The sequence below is a fragment of the Ixodes scapularis genome, unplaced genomic scaffold (genome assembly GCF_016920785.2).
Source record: "Ixodes scapularis isolate PalLabHiFi unplaced genomic scaffold, ASM1692078v2 PGA_scaffold11__112_contigs__length_91849675, whole genome shotgun sequence".
Taxonomy (NCBI): domain Eukaryota; kingdom Metazoa; phylum Arthropoda; class Arachnida; order Ixodida; family Ixodidae; genus Ixodes; species Ixodes scapularis.
The window spans coordinates 43822179-43847231 of NW_024609837.1; the positions used below are offsets into that span (position 1 = coordinate 43822179).

Here is a 25053-nt window from a genome sequence, read left to right on the forward strand (position 1 = left end):
AAGAGATAGGACGTGTGTCCACGACTCCTCCGACGCAGCTCCGACGCTTCCCCGCCCTCTGGCTCTCCGGAACCCCCCGCCAGGCAGGTAAGGGCCTTTTCTTACCTTGCCGGTGCGGGGGGCATTTTGGATGGAACACTGTAGTTCTTTTAGAAGAGTGTTTTAATAAATTCTCTTGGACTATGTCCTTACTCTGGTACGTGTGTCTTCTCTTACACTATATTCGAGAGAGTGAGACAAGGTAGTCGATCATTGGCACCGACGGAGGTAATTTATGGAACCGACCCGAGGTTATGTGGCCCTAAACGTCGTCTACATTGCCGTGGAGATGTGGAACCGCGCTACTTGGTTTGACGCCTCTTTTAAGATCGCCGCCGCTGTTGAGATAGCCCTTTGGTTACTCTATCGGTACCTCATTTAGTAGTATACATATCCCACATAAAATGGCGCCCAGCGTAGAGTGACCACCCCTCGCGGGACTGTCCCGCATTGAGGGCTCGTGTCCCGCGTCCCGCAAGAAATATCGAAATGTTCAAAATGTCCCGTATTTCACGTAAAATTCACTACGCAACTCATGGCGCTGCCGAACAAAGGGGCACGGGTAAGCGCGAAGGTCGCTGGTAAACGTGTGAATCGCGATGCTACTCCATTTTCTATTCAAGCATTGCGGGAAGCGACCGTCGTTCTCTCAGGAGATTTGACGCGCATGCGCCGTGTGCCTCTCTTCCCTTGGTGGCAAAATATTGCGAGAGAAAATTGCTCGCCAAAAGTTTGAAAATAAATTATTGTTATTGTTTTCAAATCATGCTGTATCAATGCAACAAAATTTCTGTAAAATTCTTTTTATTATTTTACTATTATTATTATTATTTTATTATTAAAGACCACACAAGGCAAAAAACAAACTGCAACTCACAACGGTCAAAAACAACAACATAAGGTTCGAAATTTGTGTTGGAGAGTATTGGCGAAAATAAGAATCCTCATGAAACAAGAAGCCGTAAAAGATTTAGCGCTTCGTTTATCCTTTTGATGCATTGAGTTCTGCTGCAGTCGATTTTATGTTTTCAACTTAGACAGATTTATTAACATATCTGGCATTAAAACATAAAATATATGCCTGAGAGTGAAAAGTATTTGAGCTTAATTGCCACAATACGAATTGCAGCTGTATAATATGCTTTCGGACAAGACAGGGTACTAAATCTGTTAACAGAGCCACATTTAGTGGCCCGTGTTGATAAATTTCCTCGAAAAGTAATTTTTTATGATGTTTTTTAACCTAACACTAGGGCAGAAAGAGGAAAAAAAACTGATTCCTCCTTCTGCCCCAGTCTTGGGGTTTTTTTTTTAAAGCATCATGGTAAACTTCCACCAGCTCAAGTGCACCCTAAATACTTTTCTTTACAGTTGCCACAGCTGAAATATAATACCGTTCTTCTCTTACAACCCCCCCTCGTGCACGGTCAGCGTGTCCCGCATTTCGCTAGCAGGAAGGTGGTCACCTAAGCGCAGCGTGTGGCGCCAGGATATCTGGGACGGTCACGGATGCTGGCAACCGAAGGGTTCAGCAGCGGCCTTTAGTCGGGAAACGCCAAGCCTACTCTCCCGCAGCTCTCTCTCCCCGAGAATACCGCTACGTGCGGGTCTGAACGTCAGCTGCACAACTGATCGCTTCTCTGAAAAGGAGGAGCACGTACTGGGTCCAACGGTGTTTCAAAACCCCCGCGCCGACAAGGTCAGATGAAAGGCTCATGCTGTCGACACCGTCCCGAGAGCGCAGTCCAGAGCGAGCCAAGGATGTCCTTCGCCACGCGTCCGATCTCCATCGCTTCCGCGGGGGAAGTCCCTGCGTTCCCGAAGTCGGGAACGCGGGCCGACCTGCTACCCCCTCTTCCCGCAGGCGTCGTCCTCACCCAAAACAACCAGGTTCCCGGATGAGCGGATGGGCGAGGGGACGGAGAAAGGTCCTCCCGGGAGAGAGTGAGGAGCCCGCCCAAGCCAGGGGGCTCTGCTACGCTTCACGAACAGGTTGGAGCTCACGGCAGCCAGGCCGAGCGTTCCGAACCACGGTGCGTTATACCGGGCATCGGGGAAGGGCCACCAACGGTCCCCGCAATCTATATATATGGGGTTGACCATATTTGTTGGAAAGGTGCGAGGCACATAAAAAAGACAATGTAAATATTAATGGAAAAAAATATACGTGTGAGAATGAAATAGTTTTCCGTGTAACATCGCAGTCTCTATGTTCTACCTCAGACAACACTCTCGCATTAATATATTTCTTTTTATTGCCTTCGTATTAATGGCTTACGTTAGAATCTGCACGTATTTCCTTTGCACCCTTTATTATCTTTTCTTAAGGCAGTGTAAATAAAGTATGATATTGCTCTGGATTTTCTCTTGTTGTTTGTGTGTCCATCTTATTTTTTTTTTTTTTTTACTTTTTGCTTTATAACGTGACTTGCTATAAGGCTGAGGTAGTCGCTCAAAACGTTAAATACACCAATCAATAAAATGAAGACAAAGAAGAAATGAAGGTATCGGAATAGAAGTCTGTTCATTCTTCCAACATTCTTTTTTTTTTTTTTTTCGGATACAAATATCATTCGGTCCCGTCCATCCTCATATATTGTTTGCACGTGACCTCATTGTACAAGCAGGTTGTTCTTGCCGAGAAAAACAGACTTGGTGGTGCGAATTGTATGCTGCAGACAGGACGTGCTCTGCAGCAAGGACAAACGCCGACCTTTGCTTTCGCATTCGACTGAGGATTAATTTGGACCACCTGGGGATCTTTTGACGTGCAACCGAAAGCTCGGTTACACGGCGCCCTCTCCGCAGCAAGGCTCCGTCAGATTGCGGGCACCTCGGCCGGGATTCCAACCCGGCCCCGGGGGATCCGTGGGCCGTCGCTTCGCCTCGGAGCCACCGAGGCGACCCCCGCATACGGATAATTGGAGTGATCATTCTCCGACTTCAAAAGCCCGCTTGCAGAAAAACACGTGTAGCCCAAGCAAACAGGTATTTGGGATGCTCCTCACGGTACTGACCATTTCCTTCAACGCAAAAGAATAAAACACGTGTTTTAGATATAAAAAAAGAGAAACATTAAATATTTTGCGTGAATTTTAACGCACATCGAGTGTATTCACAAGAGCGCACGTAGCTAGTCCCAAAAAGATGCCCCGATTTTTTTTTTTTTTTTCATTTTCTGTTTTGATTTTAGCAATATTCTTGTTTTGGTGTTCCAAGCCCTAGTATCAAGAAAACAATTTATTAGGCGCCCAGAAACAACCGTACAGTCTTGGTGCTAGCGCACCAAACCTTGCACATACTACAAATTACGCATAAACTGAACACACCCATACAAAAACACAACGAACACCATTGACAACACATACATACACACAATATTGCACACCGAGTAGAAATCATGCAGTTCGAAGTGCACGGCAGGAATACTATTAAGAAAATAATTATCTGTCATGCATATCTTGACTACAGTTGGTGACAGGTTTAGCAGAATGAATGATGGAAAGGAGGTCGCATCCTCTCAAGCGTTCACTCTGCTAAGGTGCAAAGAGGGGGCAGGGGTTTCTACTTCGTTTTTAACCTTGCACCGTCTGTAGTGACGTTAAGGCATTTACAACATAGTACAAAAGTCGAAGACATTGAGTAGGGGGGACTTCGAGACCGAAAATGATAAAGTGTAGATTTCAGTAGTAATACGAACAGTAATATTAATAGTAACATTCTTTAATGGCTTAGGAGCGCCGCGGTGCCGCAGAAAGGCGACAACCCGTGGAGGCCCGCGGTGCCGCATCTCGTGTTCGCGGTCGACGCGCCACACTTCGCCCCAACATGGTCCGGTATTGCCACAGACAATTAATGACAGCTCGGTCGGTTGCACATGCCAGAGGAATGTATCAATGCTGCGTTAGGAAATGTTCGCCAGGATTTCCTTCGCGGGACAATTGATGACGTATCGTGAACCCTTGCAACGCCCGGTTAACAACGCGACGCGGCAATTTAGTGTGTACCACAAAGATTTCCATGGACTTCGGAACGAGACACTTCTTATACGGCGTAAATCTATTAATTTGTTATAAAAGTACAGCCGCTTAACATCAGATAGCGGGATCCCGCCCAGCATATATAACCTTGGCGAATGTTTTTCTGGATTCGTTTTGAAAGTAGCGATGTTTTCTTACGTAACGTAGTAATATTTTATTATGAACTTTTACGTCTGTCTGGTTTCACGGTTGTGACTTAGATTCTCCAATGAAAAGCGCACGTCAGGGGAAAGCACTCAGTTTTGAAAAGGGCTCGTTGCTCTAAAGACAGCATTCAACAGAGCGCTGGAAACGATCACCCGAAATATATTACATACTTCATCCAATTACATTTGTACGAAGAAACCTTTTTCTTTTGTAAATATTTTCTAAAAGCTTGGACGTTAAAAAAAAAAAAGAAGAAAAAGGAGAGAGCAGGTGTACTGACTACGTACCGCCACATTAACAATGAGAGATAAAATATTAACGATGAAAACCAAAATAATACATTATGAGAAACTCCTCTAGAAGTGAGAATACTTTATTAAATTAGTTATGGATCGCCTAAATCTGTAGAATACATCGAGACACCACTGTATTTAGAAGATTGCATATAATGGTCTTCATATAATTTCTCCTCGTTCTCTCGATGATTTTTTTTTTTTTTAAGTCATTTTTTTTTTTTTTTTGTTTATTCAACTTTTGCTCTCTCTTCAAAAACAGGCAACAGAACAGCTGAACGCCTGGCGATGCCGTTCATTGTTTCGCAGACAATCCGTAGAAGCGTTGTGCCTTGATTAATGACTTCAACGGTATGAACTGGCAGGAGTGTAACATTCATGAGGCGACTGTTCCAGTTAATTTGTATTAATACGTAAATCTAAAAAAAAAAGAGAGATCAAACTTTTCTATAGTAATACCAAAACAATAATAACAAGCGCGGGGCAGAGCCGTTTATACTGAGAGAGTTTGGCCTTCTTAAGGAGATTTTGACAGTCTGACAACCACAGCAGCGTAGTCTGACAACCGGGGATGACTACTTCCGTCCGCCATATTGTGGCTCTGACTCATAGGAACTCTACGCGATTTCTCAGGAATGAACAAGACAAAGAAGTAACGCCATATTGTGTTATCGCGAAATCCGCTTGTTCTAGCGGCCAACAAGCTCCGCCCATCGGCCAAACTCTCTCAGTATAAACGGCTCTGGCGCGGGGAGTTTAAATTGATATGATGAGAACCACCCGTACAAGTTTCAACTTTGAAGACACATATTCCAATATAACACAACAAACACGATTCTAATAGATTTCCTATGCCGTAATTTATATTGGATGAGTAAAGAGAAATTTATAGTTACAACACGTGGTCTAGAGCGGCCCTTGGAAAATAGCATTGCACGCAGAGAAAGCATGAACGTCAATAAATTCGTCCTTTTATTTTGGCACTTTTCTCGTGTGTACGTGTGTGTATGCGCAGATTTTAGTCTTGCAAAGACGAGCCCTGAATATCAGAGGAAATTCAAAGTTAAAATAAGAGACCTAGAAACGTAATGAGTATCGAATGAACAACATCAGATGTTCGTGAGAGGGTAAAATAAACAAATGTACGAATGAGTGAAAATAAATTTCATTAGGCTAGAGCGCCTTTCGGGCTCACAAAATATTTCACAAAGTGATCTGTAAATGGATTATTTTCGCGAGTGTGGTAAATGTAAAACAATCGAGAAAAAAAAATAGATGGTCGTGATTGTTGCAAGAATGCAGAGCTTAGAAGGGCGATGGGAGGAATAATACTTTTGGTTTCTAGGCTAGGTGGCGCAACGTACCGCCCGTTATAAAGAGTACAGCTATTAGCATCCATCAGACATCGCTCACCCGAGAATACACTGTGTTGCCAGCACATGTATCATCAGGTCGAAAACCTTTTTGTGCTTTTTGAGCTAAATCGGCAACGTTCTTGAGATATCGACATTTAAGTTGTTAAGGCTATCAGCCTACCACCAATCAATAAAAAGATATTATTAGTGGACCTAATATTTTGCCTACGAGCGGCAATCTATCCAGCACATATATTTCACGTTTCCCATTAAAATACCTAGAAAACAAAATCAGGAAGGTATACGGTACCGGAGTTCTTTGATTAGATATCCGAGGCCAATTATTAATCAATATATGAGTCTATCACTCGCTCTGGGTTCTCCAAGCTGCAAATTATTTCCCGGCACGGCATCACAGATGGTTTAAATCGATCGCTCAATCTATCAACTTGTCAAAAGCACGGTACATAGTCCATACACGAAATATTGGGAAGTTGTAATTAATCAAGTACAAAACGAGCGTGTTGGTAACGGTAATTAGACATGAGGAAGATACATAGAAAGTGGAAGTATTCGTTGTCCGTCCCCACTTTCTATGTATCTTCCTCGTGTCTAATTGTAATTAATCCCCGAGGTGAGAATTTGCGATGTAAACGGTGACCAACACTGCATCGGCTTTAAGATTAAAGTACGCAAAAGCAACTGTTGATGTGAATATCCGTTCAAATTTCCCGTCATGAACAGTGTGCCAATCACTAGGCGATAAGGTCGCCAATATCAGTCGCCCTCAAAATAAAGTTTGGAAACCTGCGAAAAAGAGAAAAATTTTATGACTTTCAAATTTGGGATTAAAGAAAGTTGACAGCTAAGCTGCAAACTCATTCACAAAAAGTAACCACTGAAAATCACGCTAGAAAATCGGTTATTATGATCTGATATTTAGCTCCTTTTGGCTCACATATCATGGCTATTTTGATGTGGGCGACGCATACACACATTGCGGAGCACAACTTTGTCTGCTTTTTTTTGCGGGGGTTGTGGTGACGTCAGAAAGACGCTGAGCTCTGATTGGCTCTTACTGAAGGATAGTGGGTAGACCTCAAAGTAAGCTGCCTTGAGGTCTACCCACTATCCTTCCTTCAGAACCAATAAGAGCTCGTCATCTTTCTGACGTCACCACAACCGCTGCAAAAAGAAGCAGACGAACTTGCCATTCCGCAGAGGGTTTGGTTTTGGCACCGTTAAAGTTGACATTTAGAGCAAGCAATAAAACGTCAGAGGACGTGAACCGAGGAAAGTGACATCACATGCAGCCAGCATTCTTTTTTCTTCATGTAGGCAATTCACTTTTTAATGCCTATTTGACACACGTACATAGTTAGGCATCTAAGTAAGCTATTTTTAGCAGCAAGGTATGTATTCTAGAGAAATTACGATAATAAGTCAGTGTTGGGTAAAGTACATCTAAGAAGTACTTGAAGTAAAGTACAAAGTAAAGGAGAGGTTAAGTACTTCAAGTAAAGCAGTAAGTACACTGAGCACAAGTACCTTAACTAAAGTACTAAAAATACGGTGCACTTTACAAGTAAAGTACAAGTTCTTCTAAACACAATCTTTCATTCCCCTACACAGTGTTTTTTTTTTTTTTTTTTAATTGGTATGCATTGCCAAACAGGTAATCGAGAAAAAAGAAAGGGGGAAGAGGGGGGGGGGGTGCATAAGGGAGTGGCGAATATTGTATAAAGTCAAGTGGCCACCGAGTGCTTATTTTACTCTCGCTGTTAGTACAATCGATTCATAAGGCACTTATTTGTATCGGTCTACAGCCGCCATTACTTCACTCGGAGAAATGATTGGATTACGTTTTGAAAGATGATAGCGACGATATGTAATTTTTTTCGCTAGAGGGTGGTAAACACTTATACTCGGCCACAGAAGTTGTGTATAGAACTCGGAAAGCCATGGACGCGAGCGTGTGGTCCTTAAAAGAACTTAATTTCCCCGAACCAAATTTAGAGAATCTACTTTGAATTCGGGAGTTGTACTTTCCTTGGAAAATACTAGAAAAAAAAATTTAAGTAAAGCATAAGTATATACTTCGAGAATGTACTTCAAGTAAAGTACTGTGATATGTCCATTTGCTGCTCTTTGCACAATACTTATAGGCGGGAGCTTTGTCCCGAGACACCCTGTATACAATATATCCACGTATCTAATTTCAGGTTGATTCGTCGGGTTATATGAGCACTTATAGAAATGAAACAAAGCAAATAATTCAATCCTTTATCTTTTCTTTTTGTGTGTGTGTGATTTACCCATGTATACGCGAAAAATCTTTTCAATGCCTATTTTACACGCGTACACATTTACTCACCTGAAACATACATAGATATGCACTTCTTAGAATAAAAGTCTATCTTCTACAAACAAATACAATATTAATTCGTCCATTTTTTTACCACATTTTAAGGAGGGAATTTTATTCCGAAATACCAGGCTGTATATTATTATTCACGTGCCTAATTTTAAGCTGATTCGTAGGAAGCCCCTAAATGGGAGGGTTAATATAAGTACTCTTAGATAAATACAAATAAAACAAAGCAGTTTATTTTCGAGATTTGCCCATGTAAAGGTATACAGAGCTTTGTTGACGCTTATTTCACACCCACCCATATTTAGGTGTCTGAAAATATAGGTATGTTATTTTGGTCTTTCACGTGCCTGTAATTTTAAGCTGATTTTTCGGGTTATATATGAGTATAAAATTATATAATAATAAAAACCGCCAATAAAAGAAAATAGAAAAAAAAACCGCAAATTTTGCTTTACAACGTGCACACACAAAAAAAATGTGTGTGCGTGCGTGCACGTTGTAAAGCAAAATTAGCGTTAATTTTTTCATTTATTTTTTAATTTTTAATGACTGGTAAGGGAGAACGTCAGCACTCACCCGAACCGAAGAGAGTCTGTCCCTGAAAGAAATACTCGATCTCGGCGTTGTAGTGCTCGGTGTAGGCGCCGAGCCGACTCCCCGTGCTCCTCGACTCTGTCCAGTGCACTTTGGCCAGGCCCCGCATGAACACACGCAACGCCTTGAGCCGCATGTCGCCCTTTAGGTCCAACACGCACTTGCCCCGCACGGCCTGACCTGGATGATAGACGCTGCGGCAACCGTCCAGCGTGATGTCGAACGCCTTCAACTTGCCCATGGCCCTCGCCGAAGTCGCCAGCTCTCGGCGATCACCGCGTCCCGACGGACGAGCACTCCGACGACGAGCACGGAGCCATGGAGAGACGCTGCTCTGTTGACTGTTCGCGTCGTGGGGTTGATGCTGCTCGGGAGCCGGCGGCGGCGGCGGCGTCGTGGAGCTTTCCGCTGCGACGCATCGTTGTTTGAAGAAATGCCCGGCTTTCGTTTGGGTTGAGGAGCGTACGTTGTAGGCTTCGGTAACGGTGTTTTTGTTGATGGTGGTGCGGGGGTTTAAAGGGGCGCTGAATACTTTTGTGTGTTTGGATGTGCGTGCGGCGGTCAAAGCGGCCGGCCAACGTTCTCGACAGCTTTTCGGTTTCTTCTCCGCGGCGCTGAGGGGGGGATTAGAGAGGGTGGAACGGGAGAGTGGAAGGCGAGTGCTATCGGCGGGATGCGAAAAAAATAAGGATATAAAAAAAAGGAGGGGTGGGATGTTTCTCGCGAATTCACGCGGTCTGAGAGACTTGAAATCGAAACCGAAACTGAAAGTAGAATGGATCGTACTTCTTCGTTGTTCTAACTGTATTTGTTGTGCCTTTATGTTCACTTGTTTTTTAGGCACGTTGTAAACTTAAGCTACACACGCTACATGGTAAATAAGATGGTATGTCTACATTATCTTATGCAAACTAATATTTCGGAGTTGTAAGGTCTGCAAACTAATGTCTTTTTGTCGTGTTGTTTTTTTTCTTTTTTTCGGGCACGCAACCGTTAATTGCTGCGCTATTATATCGCATCTGCAGGCCGAATAAATCTGAGTTATTGAACGCTTATCGATTGACCCAGATAATTGTGTTTTTCTTTTCGTTTACGGCGAAACAAAAACCAGCCAGAAAGCCAAAACCATCAGGTTGCTGTGTTGGTGCTGCCATCTTTGGGGTTCTGTAGACATGATGCGATTGTTACTTTACCTTTACCCTCGTAGATGGCGGAAGCTGCCAGGTTGCGGTTGCGCCGCCCGCTCTTCTAGCTTTGGCAATTTATTTTGACTAGCGCCCGTATTTTATTTTACATCTCGCTTTAAATTAAAACTGCCCAAAAAAAAAAAACTCTCGTTAAAAAAAGAAGGAATATTTTGTTTGTTGAAGCTTGCAGCTTTTTAAAAGATTCGCTAAGGCCTGTAAAATTATATTCCGTATCAAATCCTATACCACTTATGCATTTATCCCATCTAAAAAGAATGAAAGCCGTTTACAACTCCCTGTAACGCCGAATTAGAGCGCAGCTCTTGAGGAGGAGGATGAAAGGGTACTGAGGAGAAGGTATATCCCTCCTGCTCACCTCCTTATCCTCCTCCTTCCCTCATTCTTGAATCTCCTCCGGGGGGGTGGGGGGGGGGGGGGGGTTACGTGACCTCGGAGGAGGGGGAGGGGCTCACGTGACCTCGGGGAGGGGGTCACGTACCTGGGGGAGGGGGGTCACGTGACCTCGGGGAACCACGTGACCTTGGGGGAGGGGGGGGGGTCACGTGTCCTCGGGGTGGGGGATCACGTGACCCCGGGGGGGGGGGGGGGGCTCTCGCGGTGCATTCTGGGAAATTTCTCATGATGCATCCCGCGGTTACGCCGACGGCGACGCCGCTCAAGCCGGAGACGGGCCCCTAAGAGCTGCACTCTAAAAACAAAAAAACAACAACAACAAAGGAACATTACCACAGCTAATTATCTACAAACGTTTGTCAAAACTTGCAGAGGTGGCTGCTACGAGGCAAAATAGACACCATGGACAAACATGTAGAACAGATACATTAAATGAGCAAAACCCATTTAGCAAGAATGGCTACCGCCATGTTTTAGGCGTTGCTTTCCAGCACGAGGCGTATGATTGGACCCCGAATCCGTGCCGAACGCTCACGCAGCGCTCGTGTCCAGTACATGCTCAGCCTGCACGCTAGGCGGCGCGCACTTTGGTCAAAAAAGAGGGGAAAGAGATAAAACCAAAGGGTCGGAACTCTCCGCAAAATCCACCTAGGTGGCAACGTCAGTTTTTACCTTACAGCTCGCACCTGGGTTGGGACTCCGGAGCTAAAAATAAAAATCTTTATTTCCCAGGGAAGGTTGTGTGTGTGTGTGTGTCTGTGTGTGTGTGTGTGTGTGCGCGTGTGTGTGCGTGCGTGCGCGCGTGCGTTGTAGATAAAAAAAAAAGAAACAGCACCGATGCTTATGGCGGTGCTTATCAGGCATATCTAGATAAAACAAAAATGGAGGAAAGACTCCCAGTCCATAGTTACGTCGAAATGAATGCTTTCACGGGCCGACGTTTAACTTGCGAGTAAAAACATAACGTTTTATTTATTTATTTATTTATTTATTTATTTAGTTGGTTAGTTAGTTAGGTAGTTTCTCATTTATTTGTTTATTTACTTTTTTACAAAGCCTCCTCTCTTTAAAATTATGCGTGTTATCTCAAAAAAAAAAAAAAAAATTCTTGCAACTCGCTGGTTTAGGGCAACCGATTTCTCAAGGCCCCAAAGTGAAATCAGGATAAAATGAATCACCATGGACTTCGAACATTTGCGCCACGAGAAGAGCGAGAAAGTGAGAAATGTCTTCTGATCGACATGAGTAAACTCCAGACGATGAAAATTAAGCGAGACTACAACTTGTTGGCGAGGTGAAACGTGAATCAATTTAAATCACACCGATTTTTCAATTGCGATTTGAATGAAACCTTCCCGCACAAATAATCCCTACAATATTTTACAGCTTGTATATCATTTTATGTCTTTATGCGCATTTCCTCTTAAATATAGTAATCATCGAGCGCGACGTGTTTATAGCAGGCTGAAAATTACTAAAAAGCAGCGCTCTTCTGGGCGAATAAAACCGTAATTGATCGAGCTCTCTACGTTCGTCAGTTACGCATTGTAATGAAGCTTTTTTCACACATACACACAGACGCGCGAGCACACAAAAATATCCAGCTGTATGGTGGTGATAAAATGAGAAAGTTTAAGCCCATGACGTTATGGTTTAAAAGATACTAAAGAAAAACGAAAAGTATCAATGAGCCCACGCTTAAGTTTAATATATGAAACCGTAATTTGAGATTGTGGGCCCCTTGCATAGGGCCCTAACTTCAGCAAAGAAAGAAGCTGGCAACTTAGAAAGACGATACTGCTTTCTTTCATGCTGACAATTTTTTTTTTTTTCACTGACGTAATTGTTACATACAACCACTATCTCAAATTTTCGTTTTATGAAAAGTAGGCATTAATGGACGTCGGATCGTAGATGACTTTTGTTTTTTTTTAGTATCATTTGAAGCAGGTAACATCCTGCGCTCAAACTTTCGGATTTTATCATTACTGCTAGCGTCACATTCTCACGGCGTTTCAGCTCGCTGCGATGCGTAGTTCATTTGTGCGTGCCGAACGAACGGGTTTGAAGCGATGACAATATGGCGCATTACACCATATTGTAACTCATGGCAATTCTGAAATCTTACGCGCAAACCTAATTACCACTCTCTGCTAAAACACATCAGGTGATCTTATGATTTAGTTGCTCGTCCTGTAGGTATGTTTTGGCTTTTTGTGCATTATACTACTTATATTGTTGTCGTGTTTTCTTTTTCCTGTAAGGTGTATCTTTGCAGAGCATGGGTATCGATTGAATCGCCTCATGAAATGCTCTCCGAGGAAATCTAAATAAATGAATATATAAAATCTTTTACTTATTTATTTATTTTATCTCGCGTTAGGTAATCGTGTACTTTAATCTATTTGAGAAGGTACTCATGTAACAAATTTCAATGAGCACTATAATTCGCTTGTTGGGCTTCGAAACATCGACACGGCACACACATTATACGCAGTACTTCCAAGGTGGAGAATAAAAATCCGCATGATTTAGATCGGGATTTAAATCAGACCAGACTACGGTGATTTAAATCAAACCTTTCCCGCCAAAATGATCCCGAAAATATATTTTTATTTTATCTACCGTTTGTCTATCACTTGACAATTTCTATCTGTATTTGTTTTGTATTTAAATTGAAAAATCATCAAGGAAGAAAGATATGAGGCTGAACACTAAAAAAAAGAGTGGTGTTCTGCGCACATTTCTGTCTTTCACTTTGCTGGTCAGTTACGTAACCGCCTATTTCAACATAAGCAAAACGCAAAAGAAAGAAACGGAGGCTAGAAAGGATGTCTTATTACAATTAATCTAATCAAATTTTTTTTAAAAATTAAGATTTTTAAAAATAGTTTAGCTGTTTTTGCTCTGGTATGGCGGGGATTAGAACAATAAAAAGTTGTTAATTAAACTGTACCTCATATTTACAGTTTCCTCCACATCTTTATCAGTGATTGGACGAATCAATCAGTCAATCTTCCATGTTGGAAAAAAAAATAATCGCTATTTTCTAGTTACACTGATTTAAATAATATAAAAATCACTTGCTTGATTTTTTTTTAGCTCATGATTTTCTTTTTCTCCTTTGGTTACTCTGTACCTGTTTTCCTCTGCAAATTTAGGTTAGGGAGATATGGCCCTGACGTCATGCCTCCGCGCATGCGCGTACGTTTTACTTTATGCGAATCTGGTTTGTGCGCACGCGCAGTGCCCAGTCCACAGATGGTGTGGGCGAACGCGAGCTTGTTTGCATAGCGGCTTCTACAATGAGCCTTGGCGCCAAGCTAGGTCGCGGCCTGCTGAAATTCGTCGCGAGCGTGGGTCGACATTGTACTACTGTCATGTAGACTCATAACTTACGGGCTGCCCCTTTTACCGTGACCGCATTCTCGGCGAATCCATATTCACTCCGGATATAGTGAATCGCATTCGATTTTACTGGTGCGATGACTCACTGGGTTATCCAGAACGCTCCACAACGCATGTACGAAGCCACTATGATATAGAACCTAACGCAAAGCTAAATTAATTTGCTTTTCTTTTTAATGGTGTGATTTTGAGGGAAATTTGTATGTGATACTACGTGGGATGCAGCGCTGTTTTGCAGTACCGGCAGTGCTTCTAGTGCTAGGGCAAGATAACATCGCCGCCACCGTGCGTGTGAGTTCGAGATCCAGAGTACCGATTCCGGCAAATCAAGGACCATTCGTGTAAAGCTACCGTACATTTGCATTTAAAAAAGTTATTTCGAGGTTAAACAAAGATAGTGTTAGAATATCACGTTGATTTAACCTCGAGAGCCAAGAGCGTTTTTCAACGAGGGATAGCAAATACCACAGGCGCTTCTAAACATGCTTGAGTCGGATAGTCATTTTGTTTTTCTATTTCGGTTTTCATACGAGCCGTCCCGCGTCCTTCACGAGCGGAAGAGACGCGCGTGAGAGGCTCTCTTAGAACAGGGCCTAACAAAAATCACGACGGGAGAAGCGACAAGCAGACGACGACAGATTGCATGCGGATAGCAGACGACAGGCGCCGACGCGGAGCATCACGGGAAGCAGCCGGTGCGTCACGTGACGCGCGACGTCACGGAGAGCCGAAGCCTCGACTCCGGTGCCCGTCAAACGTCAGTGAAAAGCAGCGCCGCCATTGGCCCGGCAAGAAGAGCGGTCCGTTGCCCGTTTTGCCCGCCTCCTGCACTGCGGCGAACGCTAGCCATCGCGCGCGTTGTTACTGCGCCGTTCATCTCTTCAGTGCCCCGGAAAAAGAAAGAGAAAACAAAATGAACCATTAATCACGATCATAATAAAAGAAACGGGAAGGGAAACCCCTTCAGTGGAAGTCAGAGCACCCAAGTCAGCCAGCCGTCGCCGAGAAACGCTCGTACCAATACGGTCTGTCTGTATGAAAAAACGTGCCTCCTGTGAAGTCTACGTGGAGCAGCACTCGGCACCGACGAAGAACTTGTGTCGGTGAGCGGCCTCGGGTGGCTAGGTTTTCGGCAACGTTTAATCGTTCAACCTCCGCTTGGGTCCGTCGTGTGTGACTCGGTGACTCGGCTTTCACCGCTTTCCCGCGCGGAAGTGTCAGGGGCCGGCGAAGTTGGGTGAAGCGACCGTCGGTCTCATCGGTTGTGTTGTGTGTTGTCGCTTGTGTGGTGCGTCGTCGTGCGTACGGTGTGGTAGGAGCCTGTTGGCTGGAGCCCCCCGTGGATTCCCACGGAAAACTAAAAGAAGAGAAAAAGCAGCTACACCAAGCCCGATGTCGTACGGCGGAGGTCTTGCGATCTGCGGATCTTGAAAGTCGGAGGGGAACGCTGAGCTGAGCGGCAAAAACGTCATAAGAGAGAGCTCTCCTTCGCCTCGAAAGGTAAGAGTACGCTACCTTCCGTCGATACCACGAATCCTAGTGTTCCCCCGGAATACTTTATTGAAAAGAAAGCCCACGATAGCTTGTTCACGGCAGTCTTAAAGCTGACATTCAGTTTCCAATCGATCGTGCATTGAGATTGGGTTTGGAGGAGGTGGGGAAACCTCCGCTTGTGTAATGCGCGTTCTATAGAAACAACCGCAGCAAAATGCGCGGCGTCTGTGTGTGTGTTGCGGTGTTGGAGCGCTGTCTAAGCGCCGAAGCTCATCCGGGTTGTAACTCGGGGCTGGGACTCCCTCCCGACGTTCGTGTGCGAGGCCAAATGTCAAGTGTTTGAGCCGAGGCCAACTGAAAGCGGCGACGGCATGCCGGCGCAGCGCCGAACATTTATAGCTCCGGCTTGCGCACTTGGGCTCGAGACCCCAAGGCTAAGACGGGAGGGAAACCCAGGGAAACCCCCACTCCATTGTAAAAACTAAACCCTGGCTGGAGCTTCGAACGATCTTGAATTGGCGTAGAGTCGTCCTCGTCTGAGACGCAGCAGACGACGAACGGTTCAAAGCGGAGCAGACGACAGAGTCGTTTTGCAGACGACGACCAAGCAAGAAGTCGTTGGTCGCAGACGACGCGGAATGGCTCCCGCTCTTCAGGCATCCATTGCTCGCTCGTTCTCCTGGCTCGAAATGGCCGGCGAGTGTTCTTGTTTTTGCGCCTTTTATACTGCGTTTTTTTTTTTTTTATTGGTTTACGATGTTTCCGGGCTGTTTCACGTGAACAGTGGCTGTTTGCGGAGGAGATCGCTGGGGACGGGAACGGTCGAAAATGAGAAGATCCGTTTCCAATTTGAGCTGTCGTTGCTGTCGTTCCGTCGAGGCTTTCCGGCAATGGTGTATGTGTCATGTTCGTTCAGCGCAGTCCACTTCGTGCGTTGCATGTTCGTAACATTAATGTCTTCGTCGCTACATGCCACCGCTTACGTATTTCAAAATGTGTAAAAAAAAAAAAGAACTAAGTGTTTTAAATTTTAGTACGATGCTTCAGTGCTCTGTATCGTGGTAGTGAAAAAGGGATACGATTTCTAAAATACACACTGTCCTGATTGACTTCGGTGCTACAAGATTACGAAGTAAGGAACAGAAGCGTTTTCGCGGGAAAAGGCATACCCGAAATGGCCCTAAACATAGAAATGGCTCGACATATGCCCCAATTAATCTTCGTAAATGCGACCTATATATAGTGGCACGTCTTCTTTTATATATATATATATATATATGTATATATAATGGCTAAGTACCATACACGTAGCCTTTCTTTCAATCTTTCATTTTGCTGGGGCCTCTTCTCCCCTCTCCCCCTCATACAGCATTTTGTCACGCCCCCCCCCCCCCCCCCCCCCCCCCTCGGAAACAAAATCCTGGCTGCGTGCCTGCTTAGTACCGTCAGAAATTAAAATAGTAAGTAGTATACAGTAATCTCCCCCCCCCCCCCCCCCCCCCTCCCTTTGTTTTTCTCAAGGCACTCCCTTAATTCGCAACGACTCCTCTAATCTCAGTGCCCCCCCCTCCCCCCCCCCCCCCCTTAATATCAATTTCTGGGGAAACCCCTGGTAAATAAGTAAATAAATAAATAAATAAAAAGCATTATATGCATGCCCTCAATAAAAAAGAAATCCAGTTGAGGCGTTTGTGCAAGTCAGTTTACTGCGAAAATGGCGCACGAAATAGTAAGTATATATCGATCTTAGTATTTTAATTGTTAATAAATACTAATTTCAGCCCGCTTACGAACATACCACTGGGTCGCGAATTCGTGACGCCGATTAAAAACGTGTCAGATGCTTTCGTAAACAGCAGGTGATCCCCTGTGGCTGACAAGTTGTCTGCTCGATTATTTGCGCGGAGGCTCACGCACATGTTGGCACATATGACGCCGACCTTGTTTATTTATTCATTTATTTATTTATATGTTGTTGTTGCTGTTTTCTGAACAATTTGTCCAATCTTTTATGCGATTGTTTGCCGTTTGGTTCAGACATCAGGATTTGCGCATCTGCCTTACGAGGTCGCAAACTGGTGACGTCAAGCGACCGTCATCAGTTTACTCAGGCACGTGGAGCTGGCGTCAGCAAAGGAAGAAAAACAGTTCCGGCGGATTCACATTCTCGGACCCAGTCATCTAACGGTTTCCGCTTTGTTTGCAGCCGTTATATGACGATATCAAGGTTGACTAAAAAAAAAAAAAAAAAGAATGAAATAAATGGTTTCGTTGTTTTGAAGTGAGATTTTTCAAAGATCGTCCTACGATGCCGCGAGCACGCAGCAACACGGTTGCATTTAGAGTCATTCATTCATTCATTTGTTTATTCTTTTGGGTTCATGAAAAACGTTCGCCTCTGTAATGATGCACAATATACATATAGCAACAAAGGGAACAATAAATCTAGAGATTATTAACGGGAAACTTGAACGCATAAAACCTTATCTAACCTGTGGGCGGTAAATGTAGTGTCGTCACCGGAAAACAGCCAGTGAAAAGCAGCAACATAAAAACACTCGTTGTCACATAAAGAAAAAAAGAAGTTTTGGGCATTATTTATGTTCTTCTGACAATGATTTGGTTGTCGAAGTAAGAAACTGCTTTTCGGCGTTTGAAACGTGGTTTTGTGTGTAAAATAACGACAAGCTAACCTAAAACTTATCCACGCATATCTTAAAGAGACCATGAAATAAATTTTGGGCTGGGATAAATGATTTTAGATTGGGATATTATAAACGCATATCGTTTACTGGGCCAAAAGAAACCACACGAAGGAAGGAAGCTAAAAAACCTGCTTCTCGGCGCGAAACTTGGAAAACATGGCGGACTATTTCTGAGCTTCTTTCCCTCCAAAGTGCTTCGGCTTTTCACTGCGATGCAACCGCGGCAGTCCCGGTACCCAAGCGCGTCAGTCGCGAACCCAGCTCACGCGTTGGAAACGAGCACTGCGTCACTCGGACGTACGCGCTTGTCAGCAGTCGACCAGCATTGCGTAAAGTACATAGAAAAAGTACTTCAACCAAAGTACAAAGTAAACGAGAGGTTATATACTCCAAGTAAAGAAGTAAGGACACCGGGTGCAATATACTTGAAGCAAAGTAACAGAAATACAATGCACTTTCGAAGTAAAGTACTAGTACTTTTTGAACACACTGTCTTTCACGATGCCCATGGGTCTCGCTGGGACGCGGCATGCAGACCACCAGCAACGAGAGCCCAGTACACGTAGCAGATTTCATAAATGTTCGTTGCTCATTGAAAGAACTGTGTGCGTCTGTGTTCGTCCTTCATGTGTTTTATTCTTTCTGTGTATTCTAACGAGACCCCGTTCCCATATCTTGAGCGCTAAAAATCGCATGCGCTATAATGATATCATGTTGCCATGTTTCCATTTGCCTTGTGCCTTGTTTTAATTTTTCCTCCTCGGACCCGTGCAGCTATTCCGCTACTGGGCTGCAGCGCTATCACTTCGCTCAAGGACGCACTTAGGCTGCACAAACTCGCTCAGCAGAGAAACTGTTCAAAAGAAAGCTGCGAGCTTGAGATTTTCCCATTCAGAAGATGTCACCATTAAACTGCAAGTATTTTCTCAGACTAGGAAAGCGAAAACTGTTGTATGAAAATATGATCTCCTTTTTTAGACATGTCGACCTCGATTAATCCCCGAGTGAATTGATCAACAGAAACGACAGTGTGCTTGCTCTCGTAGGGGCGGATTCATTTTAATTACTGTGATCACATCAGGCAAGGGCCCAAAATATCCCTACCAACAAATCAAGTTTCAAGTTTCTTTATTCCTCTTCATACAAGAAGAGAGGGAGGAGGGAAAAAAGCAGTACAAAACTGCTTGACAGTGCCCTCTCATCCCCCAACAGCAACAGCAGAAGAGGCACTCAAAAAAAAAAAAAAAAAAAAAAAAAAAAAAAAAAAAAACGCTCTCAAGAGTACAGTCAGATTTCTCACGAAACTATACTCCGTTCCACCTTCAGTCCGAGCGCAGTGGACGCCACGAGCCATCCCAGCCGATCCAGCGCCGGGAGAAAGTCGCGTGACCTGCCGGTGGGGCGGGACGACACAGGGAGCTCAAGGTCGCATGACACTCCCTCAACGCCGCATTGGCTGGGATGGCTCCTAGCGTCCGTTGCGCTCGGACGGAAGGTGAAACGGAGTATAGTAAAGATAATATGCGTTTGTTAGAACAGTTTTCAATTGTAATATTACGCGACAAAAAATAGTTTAACATTTTTAACAAAGCTGAGCATGTCACTAACAAAGCTGTGAGTTTACAAAAAAAAATAGAGAGTGACGTCTTTTTTTTTTTTTTTTTACAAAATTTTTAAACCCCTTCCCCCCCCCCCCCCCCCCCCCCCCCCTTCCGTAGGTTGGCCGTGGACCCTTCGGGGATGGGCTATCTGACGCACTCAAATGAGTTTAAAACCCGTGCCCCTTTACAATGTTTTTTTTATTTTTTTATTTTTTTTATAATTTGGTATGCATTGTTTTAGAAGTAATCGTAGGTGCATAATATTTTTTTTTCGGAAATGACTGCAAATATTGGATAAAGGCAAGGGGCTATAGAGCAGTTCGTATTCTAGCCGTCAAGCTATTCAACACAATCAACTTTTAAAGCACTTACTCGCATCTGACCAGATGACCTCGAAAGACGGTAGCGCGTTTTCCCATAACAATGCGTCTTTTTTTCTTTTTTTTTCATATTTGGGAAATGTATTTTGGAGTCGCGAGTTATACTTTCCTTAAAAAGATACCAGGAAAAAACGTCTAAGTGAAATACAAGTTTTCCAAACCTACTGGAAGTAGTACTTTACGTATACCATGTATATTTCAAGTACTTCCCAACACTGCCGTCGACGAATACTATAGGATTGTCGCGTTCGTGGCCAGTGAGTGCCGTGACGACTCTTATCATAACTTGCGAATGGCAGTTGCTCCACGGTCTACTTAAAACGCCCGGAGAAAGCTCGGAGCCATAGCGTCCGGTGCCCAAACACGTCACGACCACGTGATTTCTCATTTCTCCTAATCAGATGCCTCCAGCATCTCGCTCCTCGGCCAGTGAGGTGGCCGCGGTTGTCTATACACCAACAGAGTGTTGACAAACAAGCCCGCTCTGGCACCACCAGGTGTGGGTGGGCACTGCGCAGGCGCAGAAACCAAATTCGGGAGGAGTGAAGCCTTTGCGCATGCGCGGTAGCGACAGCAACGCCACCTCTTGGTGTCCAATACGTACTCTTTTTAATGTGGAAAAAAAGAAAACATTGTTGCACAAAAGTGGGCTTTGCATTAATAAAAAAAAAAAAAACAAATTTGAACTTTTTTTTTTCGGGGGAGGAGGAGGAGGAGGAGGAGGAGGAGGAGGAGGAGGAGGAGGAGGGGGGGGGAGCAGAGCGGGTGAGGACTTGATGAATTCGAGAATTTTTTTTTAGGAATTAAACACAATTAGTTTTGATGATAATGCAATTAATACAAAGGTGCTAGCGAGCTGGACATGAATGGTGAAAATAAACCTAGGAGAATCCTTCTCCAGGGCTTAATTTCGTCGTTCTTGTCCAGCTCGCTTGCACCTTTGTATTAATTGCATTATAATCATTCATAACCTTAAAATGGAAGCCGTTCACCCTTGTTGGTGTTAGACTAGTGGCAGCTGATAAAAACCCGTTTGCTCTACTGACATCTAACTCCTGGTTAGCTCAGTTGGTAGAGCGCTCCACTGGAAATGGAGATGTCCCTTGTTCGATACCCGAACCAGGCGGATCTTTTTCACTCGCGCACCAGTGACATGGTTGTGTTTGGAGTTCTCTGTTTGTGCTTTGTCCGTTTTCCCCCTTGTTCCCCTTCTCCGGGGCTTATTTTCGTAACAATTATAGTTTCTCACAAGTATTTGGGACATCAACACCACAACGTAAATCAACAATTAAACGATTATCTTTTGCAGAATCAGTGCTCTTTCCGCTTGGCGTTAATTGACCGTTTTTTGGGCGCTGCTTTATATCACGATTACCCATGCCAGATGTTATCTCTAACTATTATCCATCATCGAGACATAGTCCTAGTTCTCTTGGTTTCCGAAGAAATACTTGTTGTGCACACGTGATCGCTAGTTCGCGGGAGAAAAAAAAGAAATGTATAATCACGGGCAGAATGAGAAGGCCAGGGCGTCTCTTTCGAATGCTCGACCTCCAGCACCAGCCAGCACCAGCAAGTTGCCTTCCGTCGTACTTTGAGTGCGCGTGCACTCTGAGGCCCCTAGTCACGCCGAAGAGTTATCGAAGCTACAAAGATCGCGCTGGAGGTGCATGGTACACCCGAAGGTCCTCCCTGACGCTCTCATCCTGGTAATCAGTAGACTTGAGAGATTAAACAAACATTTAATCCTAATTATAAGTATTTTTTTTTTATTTGCAGTGAGAAGCTCGCTAGGGGCACCTCTGTTTCCCTCATTATGGGCAGTGCTACCCATGGTGGTTATGTTTTGATTTTCATAGTGCATAGAAGCTTGGCATCGCACGTGCTTGCACTGCAGCAAAGGTTGTTGAAGTATCCTCACTCTGGGTCGTGAAAAAACCCAAACTTTTCGCCGCAAATACAAAATGTAAAAAGAAAAAAAAAGTAGTCGTGTTTTTTCTTTGTGTGCGTGTTATTTGTTTTAATTATTGGACGAAAAAAAAACACGCCGAAGACACTTAAAACTGCTCTCGTGTACGAATGCGAAAGCAACTATACTCATACTTAATTATGGTACGGTTCACCAAAATGAGAGGAATTCGCGCCAACATGCTGCCGAACGTTAATTTCACTTTTTTGAGCGCTGAAACTAATAACCGAGGTTGCCTACACTGCCGGACTGTTACAGTTGGCTTGTGCGAATTTTTGAGACCTTCTATCGAACCTTTTCGAAATGCTGCCCTCTGTTGGCAGCTCTGGAATATGTGCAAAATGGCGGACTGAAACCTCAACGTCCGGGCACACTGGACAAAACAGTCACCCACAGAGAAAGCTGATGAGCGCAGTGACGGTGCACTTTCGACGCGTTTTGATTGGCTCGTCGGCTGGCAGTGTTGGCCGCGCTCCGACTATCTATATGGAGTGACTTGCACTTTGCTCCATGCAGTTGTTCCGGCTTTGTGCAGTGGTTCCGACCTTCTAATAATTGGCACGTGACTTTAGAAGGGGTCCGTCCATTATCGGTTAGAGTAACGTGTACTTTGATTCCGTCTTCGTCATCCTATCGAACAGTGACCACTGAAAGTTTTAGTGGATCGTTCCGATACCTCCGATAACGATACCCGATAATCATACGATGCATGAGGAAAGGCGAAGTATTCGGGTATCGTTATCGGAGTCATCGGAACGATGTACTAAAACTTCCTCCGTAGTCGCATCGAACAGTGTAAATATTCGGAAGTTCCTGAATACCTCTCATTGTCTTTCTGGCCGTCTGTTCGACCGGTTGAGTTAGCTCCGTTGAGTTCGCTTCTGCCGCGTGCGCCGGTGTACTACGGAGAAGCGACGTCCGTTGAGCGGACATGCATGCTATTTTCGCGCATCTTGCTTGGCCACAGCGACAGACCGCGAGCCTAGCCCAAAGCCACCATCACGTGCATGCTGCTCGTCAAAAGTGCTTGTGTCTGGGCCTTTCCTGTACCTGATTGGCTCGGCAGTGGTGTGGAAACACGTACAGAAACAGGACGAGCTTCAGGTTGGTGCTCTTGTGACGCTGTGTTAGCCGTATGATCGGTCAGGTCAGCTCGTGGCGTCGGCCGCGTGCGAACTTAAGGTGAAACGATATATATATATATATATATATATATAAATCGTGCAGGCAAAAAGGGTCGAATTTTTAATTTCGATGAAAAAAATATATGTTATGGCGCCGTGTTTTTAAAAACGCAGTCCGCCGCAGACCGCAAGTTCGTCGGATTTTTTTGTTCGCGACTTATGAATTTTTAAAGAGGAGGCCGCGGCGAAAGAAAGCAGTGTTTTTCACACCCGTCGTGGGTCGGATGTTTCGCTTGATCTCCCGCCGTGGATTTTCAGTCCACATTATATTATCTTTTTTACAAGCACTCTGTGGACACATTTAAAAGGCTCGCAATACCATAAAATAAAATTTTAGGCGTTTTGCTTTTTTTTCTGTAAAAATGTCAAAAACGCCCCCTTGGTCAATTGTTGACGAACTTTGACAATTAATTACTGGCGATCTACTTGGGTTACATCAATACTTTTTATGTCCACGGGAGAGCCCAAAACACGTTCCTTTATGTGTATTATAAAATAACTTGGCTGTATAAAAATATTCTTTGCGGTACGTTTACGTTAATGTTATGTGAAAACCAAAAAGTACCATTCTTGAAATTGATTTTCTCAAAAAACCCATTTTTTTATTTTTTTTATTTTTTGTTAAAATGTAGATGTGATAGTTTTCTATGCGAAAATCAAGTCTAGAAAGTGTATATATTGTTTGTATGTTTTATATTTAAGCATCAATATCGTACAAAAACATGTTTTTACGGCACGAAATGGACTTACGAATTGCGCGTCTTCACAAGCTTGGAAATAGTTTTTTTTATTTTTTTCAACGTTCCCACATAAAAATGAAATACAGTATTTCCACCCTGTTATATTTATTTCTTATTTAAATTTTATTATAGGCGGCAAGCTACATTGGGAGGAGTTCCAAAAAGAGAAAGCAACACTTCTTAACAGACCAGCAGGTGTCGTAAATTTTTAACGTGTAGGAGTCGGCAGACGTCGTATTGATTCGGGGCCCTCATTGGCCTGCATGAACGTCCCGCCCTTTCGGAGCCAGCAGATGACCACGACCTTTCGCGCTCGTTGTGTTAGATGGGACGGCCCGTGACAGTAAAGCGAGCAGCGCACCCTGTGTCACGAGGAGTAAAATGGTACGATTGTGTCGTTGACGCGGCGAACAGTGACAGCCACCCAGGAGGAGTCAGTCAGACTATTGCACAAGGGAAAACAAAGGAATCGTTGCCTGCAAGGATGAGGACACCATGGCCTTACACTATCGACGGTCAACAACTGTTCTGCCAGCCAAAACAACGCCGCGTGCGCGCTAAAACCGGCGGCGCGGGACAGAAATCCCACAGACGCACCCACGAAGATGGGCCGGTTTCGTTAGGGATGTGGGGAAATTTGAAACCAGCCATCCGTGCATGCGTGAAACGATACCGCCTGTTTGCCCCAGCTTCGAGCGCCCTATCCTTACCTTGAAACGGTCGTGCTGTCTCTCTCTCTCCGGGGAGATCCGATAGCACCGAAGGGTTATCTATTAAACTTGAGGAAGAAAACGAGAAGGGGCTGTTTAAGTTTAATTATCCCCACCAACCCGCTCATTCTGTCCTTATAAAGGGCTATCTCTTTTGGAAACAGCAAAGCCCGGAGACTGACATTAAAACGAGCGTGTTGGTAAATATACTTGTGTTTGTATTTTGCCCGGAGACTAGTTGGGTCGAAGTCAGCCTCCTTGTCAACTATAACCGTTTGTGAAGAGTGGGCTTCTCCCGAGATGAAAAGTCAGCGCCGGCTGATGTGCTCTTTTGAAAAAGGGATGGGGAAAGAGAAAGTTTGAGTAACTGCAGAAACTACCTCGAAAGCTCCTCTCCCGATATGAAGCTTCAGGCATAG

General features: G+C 44.3%; 2 protein-coding genes across 2 annotated transcripts in view; one reads left to right on the forward strand and one right to left on the reverse strand.

Annotated features, from left to right (window-relative positions):
- LOC8025063 (arrestin domain-containing protein 3) overlaps positions 1 to 9475 on the reverse strand; it is an 82275-nt gene extending 72800 nt beyond the window's left edge. Inside the window, exon 1 of the mRNA XM_042288893.1 lies at positions 8825 to 9475. Within this exon, the coding sequence (XP_042144827.1) occupies positions 8825 to 9083 (259 nt within the window). The 5' untranslated portion in view covers positions 9084 to 9475. The remainder of the gene's footprint in view (positions 1 to 8824) is intronic.
- Positions 9476 to 14669: 5194 nt separating this feature from the next.
- LOC8023735 (electroneutral sodium bicarbonate exchanger 1) overlaps positions 14670 to 25053 on the forward strand; it is a 228045-nt gene continuing 217661 nt past the window's right edge. Inside the window, exon 1 of the mRNA XM_042288895.1 lies at positions 14670 to 15351. The gene's annotated coding sequence lies outside the window, so the exon portion shown is untranslated. The remainder of the gene's footprint in view (positions 15352 to 25053) is intronic.